Genomic DNA, 16996 nt, shown 5'->3' with positions numbered 1-16996 from the left:
TTTTTTTTTTTTTTTTCAGATCCCAATTTCATATATGAGTTCATTTATAAAAGTGCCTTTCTAATAATTTTACTTGAAGAGATTTGGAAGAACTGGTCATATTTTAAAATTAAATATGAATCCCCAAAAGACTTCTGCTAGAACTAGTGCATTTTGGAGTAGAGTGAATCAGTGGTTCTCACATGAGGATGACTAATCATATCAAAGTAACCTATAGAGTTTCTCAATCTGTGTCCCTCTCAGTATCTCTTATTCTGATATTCCTATGAATGGAGTGCTGGTGGAAGGAGGTAAATGGTATGGTTTGTAAAAACCTAATATGTTACCAGGATTGGACCCATACACACATTTCTATCCATCCTACCACCCAATCACTGATCTAGAGGCCGAATGACGTTCTCTGCCTCCCAGTACAATCTAGAGAAATATTAGAGGGTATTCACCCAGATACGAAATAACAGATGAAATTTAATATATTTATCTTTCAGGGTAATTGCATTATAGCTGAGTCTATGTAGAGGGGAAAGGACAGTGAGATCATAGGTCAAAGGACTTTGTCTATATTTGCCTAGAGGCCTGAATTTCTTACCTTCCCATATATATACTTGACTCAGCTGAAACTTATGTGAAGAAGCAGAAAACATTCACATTTTTAAGTCTTGAAAAACACAATGCTTAGCATTTTAAGATGGCTTTAGACCAACCGAGTTCCCCTTTGTCAGAGGAAACCAATACATTTGCCAGGATAATTTGCAGACTTGCTCAGCTCTAGGTTGAGCATGGGTTACTCAATACATATTTGCTCCTCTCCAATCTCTATTTTCATCAGGTATAATTCCATATATTGAAATTGCCCACATCACTGAAGAACTGTTCTCAAATGAGACATCAAATCTAGTAAGATCATAAGCAAGACATTATTATTGCACAGGGTAATTTATGAATTTTATTGCCTCTTATCTTCAGTTGATCATAATCTTATTATTTAACCAAAGAAGACACTGTACTGGCAATGAAGTTCTCTCCCTAAATCTCTCTCCATTTCTCAATCCAGTATTATGTTTTCTGGATCTGTTTCCTTCTTCCATTAAGGAAAAAACTTCTGAGGTCTAGCAGGGGTTTGCTAACTACATACAGCCCTTGGGCCATGTCCACTTTCTTTTGTAAATAAAATTTTATGGAGACAGAGCCACTCCCATGTGTTTATGTATTGTCTATGGCTGCTTTTGTGCTGCAATGGCCGAGTTGTGACAGAGACCATATGGCTTGCAAAGCCAAAACTATTTTCTCTCTTGCCCTTTACATAAAAGGTTTACTGACTGACCTCTGTTTTATCAGATCACTCCCTTTTCAAGGCTCACAGTTGTGAGTTTGCTGAAGACAGAACCATCCCTGCCCTATTCACTGCCAGGGGCTACCACCTATCTAGCACAGCTCCCAGTAGATAGTGGGCATGACAAAGTACAGCAAATAAAAAAATTAATTATTCAAAACATTTATTTGGTAAAGTATTCTGATACGAATACTTGAATAATAAAGAATAAAATGATCTATGCTAACCTGATGATTTTATTGAAAGTTAAAGAAAACATACCCAGTGAGTCAAAAGGGCCTTTGTTAAGATGCTGCCAAGAGTCACCAGATCTCAGACCCAATCCCCAGTCCACCTTATTCTCTTCCTAATTCTACTCCCTCAACTAACATCCTGGGACCAAGTGCTCTGGAAGAAGTTACTTTCCCCTTTCCCTGTTTGTGTCATTTATTTCTTGCAGTCCTGTCTCACTTTTGAAAATGCTTTGATCCCTCTCAAATTAAGGCCCCATGAAATCCCCATGAGTTGGGACGATAAAACATCAGTACTCTCATTTTATACTTAAAACAAGGTCTTTATCAAAGGGGTTCATTGATTTTTCCCAAAACATTTGCATCTGCTGGACCACCCACCAGGTTGCACCACACTTCTTCAATCCTGACTGTGGATGCGTTTGACAGACAATTACATTTTCTTCCCTCTAATTGTTAAAAGCAACTGGATGGGAAACAAGAAAAGGAGAACATGAAGATGAGAAGTTATGACTGAGTGAGTTATGAGCACTCTCATTCAGTTTTTCTATCACTTTTTAAGAAGGAAATTAAAAATCTGCAACTGAAACAGTAAATTCCTGATGGCTAGTGGATTAAAGATCATCTGATAGGTTTCTTATTTCAGCATTTCACAGTGTAGTATGTATTATCTTACTTGGGCTAATCTCATAAAAAGGTTTTCCTTTCTTATTTGGAAAGGAAAGTCAATTTTCCTCTTCCTATTTTATTTTTTTTCTATCTATGAGGCTATTTCTGGAACAGAAGGATGTGAGCCTTGATTGACAGGATGCCCGTTTCTGTCCAGCTGCTTACCTTTTTCCTCTGCCCCTCAGATTTTCTTTTACTAACCTGCGGGAGAGCTGGCCAGGTACAGCTCTTGGATGAGATGCTTGGCTATTAACAAGATGTGTTACTTCTGAAAATTTTCCTGAATTCAGAAATTCTGTTTTCTGTTATTTAGAACACCTGTTCCCACTTTGATATTTTTATCTTCTCTTTCATAAAACCGCCCCACACACATTTATTTATTTATTTATAAAAGAATCTTTGATTTAAATATATATCCGATAATTTATATGTGTATATTAATTATAACATGTATTTTAATATTCATTATTATAATTGCATATACCATTATATAATACAGTAATATTGATAGTTAATATTAGTTAATAATATGTATTAATTTTATAAGCATTACACTAATTAAGAAATGTTAAAATATGTGTGCATATATATATATATATATACATATATTATTTCCTTTTTTTTGGTCTCTGCTTGAGAATCTAGTCAAAGAGAGTAGGATGAGGAAATAATATGACTGAAAAGAACCTGTGGATTCTCTTCTTGACAGGTTACGAGCACAACTTTGACACCTATGATGACAACTTCATCACAGATCTCAACACGCCCTATGATTACGAGTCTGTGATGCACTATGCACCTTTCTCATTTAACAAAAATGCAAGTGTCCCTACCATCACGGCCAAGATCCCTGAGTTTAATTCCATCATTGGGCAGCGCCTGGATTTCAGTGCCATCGATTTGGAGAGGCTGAACCGAATGTACAATTGTAGTGAGTACCTCTGGGGCTGAGGGTTAGGTCCACGAGCCTCAACAGAGATTCTCCAGCCCTGTAGGTTTCTTGTACACTTTCCTTCACCCTCCTTTCATCTTCTAGTTAAGGGAAATGGACAAACTACATAACCTTATTTCTTTTTCAATGAGTAACAAAATTATAACACCTATATCACAAGATGGTTATGAAAATCAATTATGTGTTTGTGTTTTGTAAAGTGAAAGTATTGAAGCAATTTAAGGAGCGGTGATTGTCCAATTTCTTTAGCTTCCTTTTGAAGGGTGCGTCATTACGTAAAGCTCAAGATAGGTAATAGCCTTGAAGGTATTTTGTAGCCAGAAAAATTCTTTATCCAGGATAAAGAATTCCTAGAGTAATCTAACGCTCGGAGATGGGACGTTTTCTAAAATGACCCCACTAGTTTTCAGAAATACATTCTTTCATTCTCTTCCATGTGTGTGTACAGAAGATATATTAAGTACAAAGCTCAGTGTTATAGGTACCTTGTTCTTGATCTAAAGGAGTTTGTGGTTAGTGTTAATAGCAAAGCACCATGATAGGATTTTTCATTATTTGACGATGACTCTGTGAAGTGGATAGGGCTGCGTCTATGTTGGCAAGTTCTATAATCTAGTGGATGACAATAAGATTTGCATTTGAGAAAAAGTCAAGAGAAGGAAAGATTCATGATCCTGTTGTATCTAAACAATGAGCTCTTAGTAGCCCAAGACATTAAGTATTTGGAATGAGATGCCTTAAATTTTTAACCAGCAGAAAAATGTCATTTGCAGCCACAACTCACACATTTTTGGACCATTGTGCTTTTGAGAAGGCAAACATTTGTGGAATGATTCAGGGCACCAGAGATGACGCTGACTGGGTCCATGAGGACAGCACTCAGCCTGGACAAGTGGATCACACCTTGGTGGGACAATGCACAGGTCGGTGAAGGTATAAAGTAAATACACTGAGGTGGTTCATCAGGTGCGATTGGCAATGGCAGCCAGCATGTTTTGCTTCAGTTGGGATGTTAGTTATCAAACCCAGAATTCTGAACAAGGACAGAGGACATTTCTCTTATCTTTATTATTAACTTAATAAAAAGGCATCCAGGTTCTGGGCATGCAAAAGGAAGGCGCATTTAAATTATGACAAAACTGATATGATTGTTAAGATATGACTTTGTAAATAACGATAATATATCTAGAGCCAGATATGACTTTGTAAATAAGGGTAATGTCTCTAGAGCCATGCCCTCCAACAGAACCATAATGCAGCCATATGTGTAATGTAAAACTTTCTAATAGTCACATAAAAAAAGAAACAAGGGAAAGTCTCTCTAATAATATATTTTATTTAACCCAGTTTATCTAAAATATTAACATTTCAATGTGTAATCAGTATAAAAATTATTGATAAAATACTTCACACTTTTTTATACTAAGTATTTGAAACCTGCTGTGTATTTTATGCTCACAGCCAGCACATCTCAGTTTGGACTGGTCACAGTTCAAGTGCTCAATAGCCATATGTGTTTGGTAGCCACTATACTGGATAGCACGGCTTCAGATAGTTCCTATGTATGGTTTGTGTGTGAAAAAGCTATAAAGTCAGACAGACCTAGGTGTGAAATCTGGCTTCACGGCTTGCTAATTGTAACCAAAGGAAGTTGTTTTTGTTGCTGTTTTTAAAGTCTTTTTTTCATAAGCCTTTCTGACCATGAAGATGTTGATACTTTACAGTGAGGATAGAACAAGATAATGCATACAGAATCTCTAGCTACAGAAAAACAGCTTCACTTTTTTTCATTTTCCCTCTCTCTCCAAAGGTTCCATATATGAATATATTCTAGCACCTTTTTATTAAATGCCTGTCATTGAAGTCATCTCAACCCTATTTGGAAGCAGGTGGAGTTATAAATTATAATTGCTTTTTAGAGACTGGACTATGGTGAAGTCCCTTAGTTCATGCCCATGTGAAAGTTGGTTTGATTTCCTTCACAAAAGAGTTTCAGCTTGTCACCCAGATGTCAGGCCACCAGGGAGAATGTCAGAGGTTATAAGCCATTGCCACTCTTCCTCTGGCCTTTGCAAAGGGTAGAAGTCTCTATTACACATCAGATTATTAAAGATATAATCTCAAGAATCCAAAAGATGATCTAAGCCCAAAGTTATCATTGGATTTCTATCATAGCCTCTAATCCAATCTTTTCTGTGGGCTTGCTTCTAGGCTAATATACAATTTCCAGCTAAACAGAAAGATGATCGTCATGTGATAGAAACCTGTTGGAAGAGTTTCTAGCACCTTAATAGGAAAAGAAAGGGCCACACCCCAGAAGAAATATCTAGAAAAGCTTTATCAGGTTAATTTGACCAGCCATTATGCTTCTTTCACAAGAGGCATTCAATGGAACCCCTGTCCCTCTGCTGGAGAGCACTGGTACTGTTCAGGTAGATGCATAAACTGGAAAATCTTGAAGGATAGAAGCCATATCCCAGCTGAAACCCAGAGTGATGAATGAACACTGAGTTAGTAGGACAAATTCAGGCCTCCTGACACCCAGGCCTGAGTTATTGTTCTTTCACTTCATAATTCCAAGTACACCTAGGCAGAATTCCTAAGCAAGGACCACCCGGAGACCTTCTTAGCCCTGTGAGCTCATTTTCCTTAGTGCAAGCACTCAATAATTCATAAGGCAGAGATCTCAGACTAGTAAGTTGAAGTATTGAAAAGAACATACAAGAAAATATAAATTTTCTTGATGTACTATTAAATCCATTATAATATTTTTAAGCTTTGTGGAAAGCTTATTTAAACATCTGTACTTGTGGCTAATATGAAAGGCACACGCCCCTTGTGAGAGGCAGGATGAGGCAGGGAAAACTATTGCCCCAGTACCTGGAACAGTTATAGATGCTCATTTCATTTTCACTATGTTGGATGTTTTGAGTGAAGCATTTAGTAAGAAATTGAATTCTGGAGTGCAGTTAAACGACTTTTTTATATGTAAGAATTGTTTATTGCGCCTGACTTTGAAAAGCATATTGGTTTTCCAAGTTACCTTTGTTTAACAGCCTGCTTGTTTGGGGGGTGGGGAGAGTTTTGAGATAGCTGAGTTGGGCAAAATGTAGACACTTTCCTCCCTCCTTTTCAGTGTTCTTTGAAGGTTTTCTTTACATTTAGGAGAAATCTCATTAGTCCCTAACATGCCTTGACTGCCCTTTCTTATGACATAGTAAAGATTAATCTTTACCACTGATAATACACCCAGGTATTAGGCTAGACACAGGTGAAATTGAGCCCTGAACATTGTGAATGTTTAAAATTCAGTTCCTAAACCTCTGAATCCCAGTTTCTTACACAACTAGGAGGACAGTTCTTTTCTTTGGAATGGATCTCTGTTCTAAACAATAAAGTAAATTAAAAAAAATAGAATTCATCTTATTGCAGAAAAATCAGACTGGCGAGAGACCAAGCACCACTCAGAGAGCTGGAGAACTCAGGTTTATCATGCCGGAGGTCCCAGAAGAGCTAGTATTCTGAAGATCCGGGCCCCGTGCTCAGGGGTAACCTTACTTTTACAGGGCTTAACAAGCAAAGGCAATACATCTGTTATCTGGACAGAACAAGCAAAGGGGGATACATCTGTTATCTAGACAGGATGAGCAAAATGGGTGGGTGAGTCTTCAGTTGATCTCAAGGTCACCCTGCCCTTCAGCCTACGCGAATTACAAGGTTAGCCATTTGAGTGGGAAATTCTTCTTCCATCTCACAGACACTAAATTCCATCAAACTTTGCTTAAAGCCTATATTTCCTTAAGTCAGAGGTATACATTTCACAAACTCGGGAACAAAGTCAATCAAAAGTAGCAGTGGAGAACTGCAGCTTTAGCCCGTGAGTCTGTTCATGGGGCCAAACAGGACGTTTACTGACAAACAACTTTCTTTTTATTTTCCCCAGAAAAAATCTAGCTTTTGTTATCTGAGTAATGGCAATTTTCACTATTTCACTTCACCCTGGGAAGAGGGTGTCCTGGAATTTGGGTAGCCACAGATGGGATGTTGGGTGCTCTCTCCACAGATGCTGGCTACTTCATGTACTTCAACACCAGCTCGGGGGTGGCAGAAGAGGCAGCCCTGCTGGAGTCTCGGATTCTTTACCCAAAGAGGAAGCAGCAGTGCCTGCAGTTTTTCTACAAAATGACAGGGAGCCCTTCGGATAGACTTGTCATCTGGGTCAAAAGGGATGACAGTACTGGCAACGTTCGCGAGCTAGTCAAGGTGGAGACCTTTCAAGGTACCTAAAAGCATTGATGCAAGGACTGATACGGCTTACAATTTGGAATAATGATCCTTCTCTTCCTTTCCCTTCCCCTCGCCTTTCACCCTTCTTTGCCTTTGTTCCTGTCCTCTTCATCCCACTCTTTCTCTTCTTTCTCCTCTTCCTCCCTTTTTTCCACCTCCTTTACTCCTCTTCTAAATGCTTAGCATAATGTCTGGTGTGTTTTAACCACTCAGATATTAGAAGCAGCACCGAAGGTTCAGGTGAGGCTGAAATACACTTCAGTTAAGAGGCCAATCAGAATATATAAATCCAATTTTCACTAGAACTGTGGAATAAGCCAGGACAGAGAAAATAGGTGATTCAGAGGTGGAGACTGGAAGATAAAAGGGAAGCAAGAATTGATGCTGCTGGAGAGAGAGTGGTTAAATAGTTGACCAAGTGTTTTTGCACCTGTTGCAGAAAACAATGATACCATTATATAATATGCTGAAGTAAACTCGAAACCTACTTGTGAAGTTGATGAGAAATAAGCTACTTTTATGTATTAACTTCATTATAATCATTTACATATTACACCCTACTTGGTGTAATTTCAGATAGCCTGAAGAAGAGAAAAAAATTGGATTCTAGGGAGTGAGTCCACTTTGCGTAGGGGAGATCCAGCTTGTCCTGTAAATTATCATCTACTCCAGAGCCTTCCATATATCTCTCTGGCATCACGTCACAGGTTGGACCATATTAAATTGCCATTATTTGAATTTTGGATTACAAAATGACTCTTTTAAAAGGTTCAGCCTAACACTTGGGTATTCAATGCAATATTAGGGGGATGGGGGTGTATTTATACCATTAAATTTAGGAGAAAACCCAGAACTTGTAAAATTGAATGATAATGAAAAAGAATTTCACGATTAAGATTTAAATATAAATTTTAAAATCAATCATAGTGCATCTTTTTATAGCTACTTTTCCTTACTAGATATGTGACTTTAGGGAAATTCCTTAACCAGTTTATAACAGTACCCATCTCATAGGGGTTTTGCGAGTTTCAAATAAGATAATTCATGTAAAGTAGTTGGCACAGTAGCAGGCTCATAGTCAGTGCTCAATAAATGTTGGCCACAATTGTCACCAATCTTGTTCTCTGTCCTCAGGAGAGTCTGACGAAAATTGGAAAATTGCCCATGTGACACTGAGAGAAGAGAAGAAATTTCGCTACCTTTTCCAGGGCACAAAAGGTGACCCCCAGAACTCAAATGGGGGAATTTACCTAGATGACATCACTCTTACAGAAACCCCATGCCCCACGGCAGTTTGGACAGTACAGAATTTCTCCCAGGTCCTTCAGACCACGGTTAAAGGGGACGCGATCCTGAGCCCTCGATTCTACAATTCAGAGGGATATGGTTTGGGGTTGACCTTATACCCTCATGGTCGGATAAGCTCCAGTAGCTCTGGCTACTTAGGACTTGCTTTTCACCTGTGCAGTGGGGAGAATGACGCTATCCTGGAGTGGCCAGTGGAAAACAGACAGGTGATAATGACAATACTTGACCAGGAGCCTGATGTCAGGAAAAGGATGTCCGCAAGCATGGTGTTCACTACCTCTAAGTCACATACATCTTCAGGTAAGTGGTTCTAAGAGCTGCCCCTACAACCTGGAAGGCCAACAGATGTGATTTTCATCTGTGTAAGAGAGATTAACATTCCTCTCACATTTCCCCCTTGGGCATATCAATAACATAGTCATGTTGGAGTATTAAGTTAAAATTTTCAGTGTCATCTTATCTTCCTTCTCTTTTCTGAATTCCCTGATCAAGCATCAATTAAAGGCTCGCAATGCACCAAACTCTGTGGTAGGTACTTAGAATACAAGCAAAGTGGGCAGTTCCTGCTTCATGGAACTCAGTCTAAATGAGGAGACAGATACTGCTAATCATTTATCAGATACTCAGAATTTGCTAGTCTCTGTCTAGAACTAATGCACTGACTCCTAAAATGTTACTGATCATTAGTATATTCATGAAACCAACTTGCACCAGTAAGTAAATGGACAAACTATTTTTTCAAATGAAGAGCTTTAGGCCTGAAAAGGAAGAAGCTGTAGCTATTCCTCCTCCCTTTTCACTGAGGAAGTTATTCAGTAGTGGACAATTGACCATTCAGAGCTGTGGTTCTCTGCCCCTCCCCTCTTTCAATTTTGAGTTTTCATTCTCCTGGAAAGAATAAATAACCTGATTTTCAACATTTTTTTTTTCTGATTAACAAAGCTCTACATGCTCATGAAAGACAAATTGGAAAGTAAAGTATAAAGAAGTAATGTGATTTTGTGTTACCTACAACTTTACAGCAATAAATGACTCTGTCGTCTGGGACAGACCATCCATTGTGGGATCTTATGATCAAGGCTGTGGTTGTTATAGAAGTATCAGCTGGGGCTGGAGTAGTTTCATCTCTCACCAAATGCTGAAAAGGAGGAATTTCCTTAAAAACAATGACCTTATCATTTTTGTGGACTTCAAAGGTACTTTTACTGATCTTCCTAAAAAAATAATTCTATCCTCTGGGTGTTCTGCTGATTTTCTACTGATTTTTAAGTATCTCGTGAAAAGTGGGGTTTGTCTGTTTGTTTTTTGAGCACTAAGTAAAAAAAAAAAGTTGTTTCTGAGGGAACCATAGTTTACTCTATTGCAAAAGGACTCTCATTTTTTAATTTAACTGTCTTTGGGAGAAACTAAAATTTTAGTGTCATCTTTTTTGATAATTTATCAAATATGACAGTTCGCTGACTTTAACTTAGTTTCAATCAGTCTATCCATGCTAATTTCATATTTCTTTTTTTCAAGTTAAATAAAAATATGATTGAGCTACTTCGAAAATAAAAATAACTCACTTTGTGAAAGTCAGCTGGGTTCAAAGCCACTCTTCCATGTCTCTAAAGGTGACATCCATGAGGGATAGAGGCCACCCAGAACTTTTTCCAGGAGTGGAAGAGAATTGTAATCAGATAGTAACTGTAGATCTTCCTCACCACCTTTTGTCTATTTCCTCAAGATATTACCTACCTTAATCAGACTGAAGTTCCCACTAAAGACACAAGGCTGACTCCTCAAGGCCTCGTTCTCCAAGGCCAAGGGCAGCAGACCTCAGTGGAAGGTTCGGGAAAGGCCTCGTTAGAGAAAGCCTTACCTGGCAGCCTGGGCCAGGCGCAGCCCAGCCGACGGAGGCGGTCAGTGGAGAACACAGGCCCCTTGGAGGACCACAACTGGCCACAGTACTTCAGAGACCCCTGTGACCCGAATCCTTGCCAAAATGAAGGCATCTGCGTGAATGTGAAGGGGATGGCGAGCTGCAGGTAAGCCCTGTGGCTAGAGAGGCAGGTGGTGAATCAGCAGAGGTGAGCACAGTATTTGCTTAACCTGGTTAAAAGCACTGTTCTTAGATTAGGGCAATGAATCCATCAGATAGTCACCTACACTTGACTGTCCTTGACTCCACAAAGCTGTGCCCTGAATCGGTGGGGCTTATGCTGCCAGGGCAGAGCAAAGGTCTTGCCAGGTCAGAGGAGTCCCAAATCTCCTGTCTCTCGACTTTTATTGCTTTCCAGCCTCTGCATCATCGTCAACAACATCTTGAATGTTGGGTTTTTGAACTTCACCACAGCCTCACAAATGATCCAGAGCTTTTAGCCCAGGGGCTCACTGTCACAGTGAGACTCAGGACCAAGCTTACATCTTCCTCGACTGCCAATGTTATTTGTTATTATTATTATTTCTATTGTTTATTGTTTCTTTTGTACTATGATTATAGTTATGTTTTTAATAGTACTAATAAGAATACCTGATATTTTTGTACTGCTTGCTGTGTCACAAGCTCTCCTGAGCGGTATACATGTACGATCTAAATTATTCCTCACAGCCACGCTGTGAGATAATGACCCATGTTATCTCCATTTAGTGCATAAGGAAGTTGAACCTTAGAGAGGTTAAGTAATCTGTCTAAAATTACCCAGATGGTGAATACTGGATCTGGGACTTGCAACCAGTTCTGTCTGTCTGCACAGTTTGCTATAAATTTACTAGTTCTTTTGGAATGTCTTTTTGCATAAAATATGTTATAATAGGATATATGCAATGACAAAAGCATCAGTTTCATTTGACAGAATAGTAGCAGATGTAGCAACAATTCTGCTTGGCTCAAAATATCTACATTTCTTCTAAGTTCTTTTCAATCTCCGCTTTGTTTCTTCTTTTTCTGACTTTTATCTTGAAATAATTTTAGATTTACAAATATATTACAAAAATATTACAGAGTTCCCCATAACCTAATGTTAGCATCTTACATAACCATAGTACAATTAGGAAAGCCAAGACATAAATGAACATTAATGAAACTCAATACTATTAACAACAGTATTAACTAAGCTGTGGCCTTATTCCGATTTCCCAGTTTTTCCACCAATGTCCTTTTTCTGTTCCAGGATCCAATTCAGGATCCCTAATATTACTTTAGCTTTCATGTCTCCTTAGCCTCATTTAACCTGGGACAACTCCTCAGTCTTTCTTTGTCTTTCATTATCTTGACACTTTTGAGGAGTAGTGGTCAGTTATTTTGTAAATTGTTCTTCAATTTGGGTTTATCTGATGCTTTCTCATGATTATATTGAGGTCGTACATTTTGGGCAAGCATAGCAAAGATGAGATAAGCTCTTCTCAGTGTGTCATGTGAGGGGTATTTGATGTTAATATGTGTTACTACTGGTGATGCTATCTTGATCACCTGGCCAAAGGGGTGTCCGCCAGGCTTCTCAACTAAAAACTCATCATCTCTCACTCTATAATTAACATATATCTTGAGAGAGATACTCAGAGACCATGCAGACTTCTCCTCAAATCCTTACCCATCATCACTGGTGGATCCTCCTGGAACAATCACCACTAGAATATTTTAACGGTGATTTTCTATTTCCCCACTCTCTCTACATTCGTTAAGAGAAATTCTTTTAGAAAGAATAACTGCCCCATTCTCCCCATTCTCCCCATTCATTTATCTAGGCAATTATTTATTTATATCCCTAAGAATTCTCATTTTAGTGAATGTGAATTCCTTACAGCCACGCTGTGAGATAATGACCCATGTTATCTCCATTTAGTGCATAAGGAGGTTGAAGCTTAGAGAGGTTAAGTAATTTTAGTAATGCCAGTATTTATATTGTTCCAGCTTTAGCCTTTGGGAGCTCTTTCAGATTGGCTTCTGTACCCTTTCAACTCGCCCTAGCCTTGGAATCATTCACTTTTCCAAAGACCCTGGTTCCTTTTACTGGAGGAATGCTTACCTTGTTTCTTCAGGGCCCCATGGCCATGGGTCTGCAGCTCTTTGCTGATAGGTCCTTGGATACCAGATTTCAGTATATGCCCTGAATGGCTTCATCCTTCTCAAGGTAAAGAAGGCCAGGGATTCCCACTTGTGTGTCAGCCTCCAAACAGCCAAATGATCCCTCTCTCACAAACCTGCAGCTTTGAGTTTGTGGAATAAGCTCCCCTAAGGTAACGCTAGAGAATATAATTAACCTGTGTTAGGAGGGGACTGGATCGGAGAAAAATTGCACAAACTTGCTATTACTCAGTGATTTTTAAAAGACCAATTTTTGGGCTAGAGATGAAGCATTTAAAGGTAAAATAGTTCCAGGATAAAGAAAAGGAGGCCTTGACTTCTGAGCATCTCATTCCACTCTGTGAGTAGACCTTGTGACAAGAATGTTATTTGACACAAAGGCTAGAATTTGTACGATGGGAGAGATGAAACGCTACCCTTAACTCCTTGGTTCTGAGATTAGTTGATCTTTATACCAAATAATATTTTTTGAAAAAACTCCAGGGCATAGCCATTATGTGCCTACTGTGTGCCAAACATCTCACCTTAGAGTAACACTTTAATGGGTATTGTCTAGAAGTTTTTGGGCTCCAACTAATGCACTGAGCCAGACTCTCTCTGAAGAATTTCCCCTGTGTGTTATCATCTGAGCTAGTGTCAGGCAACATATTCTTTCAGTATCCCAAACCTTCGTCCTGAAATTTGCACATGCAGGCCAAAAGTACCAAGTCCGGTTCTAGACCTCCAGGAATAGACTTCATGTGTCAAACACTAACCTCGTGACCTTGAGCAAGTTATTTAACCTTTCTATAGGGTGAGGATGGCCTTCATGTGTCAAACACTAACCTCGTGACCTTGAGCAAATTATTTAACCTTTCTATAGGGTGAGGATGGTGAGGATGGCCTGATGATACTACCACCTCCAAGGGTTATTACAGGATTAAATGCATTGACTCATATCAAGCTCTCGGGATTGGGCCAGGCACATGGAACTGCCATTATTGATGTGTTGGTGCTTGTCGCTGGAAAGTGCTGGAGGCTTGGATGGCTCACACACACACCCACTCCTGTGTCCTGTTCCCTCAGGTGTGTCTCCAGTCATGCCTTCTTCTACACGGGAGAGCGATGCCAGGCCATGCAGGTGCATGGCAGCGTCCTGGGCCTGATGATCGGTGGCACGGCCACTGTGGTCTTCTTGACCTTCACCATCATCTCCATCTTTTTCCAAAAGCCAGGGCAGTGACCCTCCAGTTGGCATCGGCTAGACCAAAGAAATTCCTTCTCCACTCAAACCCTCCATTCCTGTGCTGAACGCAGTTTGACGTGGTTTTTAGCAGCCTTGTTTTAAAGAGGCCTCCAAGGACCAAGGCCTCTAGCCTCTTGTGTGACCCTTATGGTTTTTCTGCCCTCAACGCTCATATGGTTCTGTTACCCTGCTATGTGCCCCGAATGTATCTAGTGTGTCCTGTGACAGAGCTCAGTACACTTCACTGTAAATCACTTGTTTAATCGACCATCTTTCCTGTAGACTGTAAGCCCCACACGGGTAGACCACCATTTATTGTACCAGCTCCAGTGCCTGGAAATATTGTGGGCATTCAATAAAAGTGAATGAATGAACCAATAATTGAATGAATTACTAAGATATAGAAACTCTTTCATTTCTACTGCACGTAAGATATATACAATAAAACTCATATGTCATTTGTATTAGAATCAGATACTCAAATACGTGTTTTTCATCAGGCACAGTAGTGTTATTACTCTTTGAATGTCTTGTGTGTTAAAGGATTTCAAATAAAGATTCCTCCTAGTAGCAGAGCTTCACAGCATTTGCTTTTCACCTCTGATTCTGAGGAAAACTTTTTAACAAATTTAATAATATATTTAGTCGGTAACTTCTACGTGTCCAGCATTATATGGAAGTTCGTGTGTGTGTGGAGGGGCAAGGGGAGAGTTGTGAGAAAGCTCTTTCTCAGATCCTTTAAGTTTTCGAGTATATTTTATATGCTTATCAAGTCTAAAAGTATTATATTAACAAACTGAAAGTATCGAGTAGAAGAGAATTTTGAAGAAGTATTTTTAGATATATTCCATTTCCACAGTTCCTAAGAAGATAAAAGCTAGCCGGGGCAAGAAAGTTCCAAGATCTACCAAGTCAAAAAGAAAAAAAAAAAAGCTGAGTTTCCCATTCCCACTCAGTACGAGCCCCATGGTGAGCTGGCTCTGGAAGTTTACTCAAAGAAAATGTTTCAAGGGTGAGCAGTCCAGGCTTCAGAGTGCCAGGTTTCCTAAGTATACACTTTATCGCTATCTGGAAACAAACATGAGGGGTTTAATGCAGAGGTGTGAGAAGAGTTTGTATCAGGTGCAAACAGCACAACTCAGGCACCGACCCTCCAGGCTGAGGTGTGTTGGTGTCCCCTGGAAAGCCGGTTAGAGCACAGATGGAGAGCCCCACCCCCAGAGGGTCTGATTCAGTAGGTCTGGGGGGGTGGGGGTGGGGTCTAAGAATTTGCATTTCCAACGAGCTCCCAGGTGATGCTGATGCTGCTAGTCTGGTAGCCACACTCAGAATCACTTTGCTACTGGGTGGAAAATGGGTCTGGAAGTCAGGCACCCTGGCTGAAGGCTTCGACTGACCATCTAACTAGCTGTGCGATTTTAGTATAATCACTTAAGTCCTTGGTCTTCAGTTACTAATCTGTCAAATGAAAGTAATAGATGACTACCTCCTCCCACCTATCTTAACACCTATAGGATGATGGGTAAGAACATATTTTAGAGTTAAAAATGCATAAATTGTGCGATTAAATCTTCAAACTGGATGAGAAGCTCTTCGGCCATCCTATCTCCAAAGACCAAACTGGAAATCAACTCTAGCTTTGCTTCTCCATGTGCTTCACAGCCTGCAAAATCACACCTGGCGGCACAGCTGGGCCTGGAGAAGGTCATTCTCTCCACGTTCTGTCAGTGTCCTACCTAAAAAGGGAGTTCCAGACATTATTGTCACTGCTGTTGTTTTTCTTTTATTTTATTAGAAGGACAGGTGCTCTGGGCCACACCTGGTTTGGATCTGCCAGGTTCAGAGAAAGAGGTCCCACCCCAAATCAAGGACATTTCTTTATACTAGTTCTCTCTGGAGGAAGCAGAAGCCCAAATTTCAAGGATAACCTAGTATTTTGATCTAGCACTATAAATTAAAACTGCCAGGTCAAGATAATGATTAGGAGGTAACAGACTGAAGGTCATACATTTTGATATTTCTCTGTAGGTTCTCAGCTCCAGCACTATGCCTACTACATAGGCCATCTCTCTTGATGGATTAAGAACCTGGATCATCATAGATCAGACATTATAATCACTTTGTCTCTGAGCCTGAAGCCCTGAATCATTCCAAGATGGTTAACAGATATTTCGTTCTTTTCAGGTGTAGGGGTGATGATGGAGGAGTGGGCATGGGTAATGGAGAGAGGGTAGAGAAATAAGCATTTTATTATCTCTAGGCAGTGTGGGATTTGGGATTTAGAAGAGCAACTTGAGAAAAGTGGGAATTCCTTGGTCTTACATAATGGGAAGGAGACAGAGGAGGTCAAAAGTCTGAAAATGTTTCATGCCTTCCCTCACCTGATACCTTGCCCGTATCCCTCTGGCTCAATTTCTTCTGTGAACTGACCTGAGCCAACTTTTCCATTTGCAAATGTCAAATGATTTAGGTAATGTCTGGAGCCTCTGATAATTAGAAGTGGGTAGAAACTATAACCTGCCTTCTTCACAATGTTAAAATGAATCAAGATTCTAAAATTCTGCCACACATTCACATATTATTAGCTATCAAGCCCCCCAAAGTAATCCAACCTGTTTTTGAAAATGTACTGAAGCCTCTGTTCTGTGTTTTTAGGCTCCCCAGAAAACATCTGAGGTTAAGGGTGTATTCTAGGCATATGCAACCAAATAATCTGAAGGCCAGGTTCAGTTAACTCTCTGCTACAGGATCTCCCAACCTTCACACTATTGATACTTTGAACAAGATATTCTTTGTTGTGGGAGCTGTTCTACACACAGTAGGATGTTAGCAGCATCCTGGCTTCTGCTCACTAAATGCAGTAGCACCACCTTTCCCGTTATGACATCTCAAAATGTCTCCGGATGTTGCCAAATGTCCCTGGGGG

General features: G+C 39.8%; 1 protein-coding gene across 2 annotated transcripts in view; it reads left to right on the top strand.

The window, feature by feature from the left end:
• Positions 1–14110, top strand: part of MEP1A (meprin A subunit alpha) — a 29809-nt gene extending 15699 nt beyond the window's left edge. Inside the window, exons 8-14 of one of the 2 annotated variants that reach the window (XM_006926828.2) lie at positions 2942–3163; positions 3958–4107; positions 7248–7463; positions 8606–9079; positions 9802–9975; positions 10506–10806; positions 13911–14110. In XM_006926828.2, the coding sequence (XP_006926890.1) occupies positions 2942–3163; positions 3958–4107; positions 7248–7463; positions 8606–9079; positions 9802–9975; positions 10506–10806; positions 13911–14067 (1694 nt within the window). In that variant the 3' untranslated portion in view covers positions 14068–14110. Of the gene's footprint in view, positions 1–2941; positions 3168–3940; positions 4108–7247; positions 7464–8605; positions 9080–9801; positions 9976–10505; positions 10807–13910 lie in introns of both variants that reach the window. The other variant, XM_015600327.1, reaches the window with a different exon arrangement.
• Positions 14111–16996: the final 2886 nt, after the last annotated feature.

The sequence above is a fragment of the Pteropus alecto genome, unplaced genomic scaffold (assembly GCF_000325575.1).
Source record: "Pteropus alecto unplaced genomic scaffold, ASM32557v1 scaffold7, whole genome shotgun sequence".
Lineage (NCBI taxonomy): Eukaryota > Metazoa > Chordata > Mammalia > Chiroptera > Pteropodidae > Pteropus > Pteropus alecto.
The sequence above is the reverse complement of the archived record's forward strand: the minus strand, read 5'-3'. Positions and strand labels throughout refer to the sequence as shown.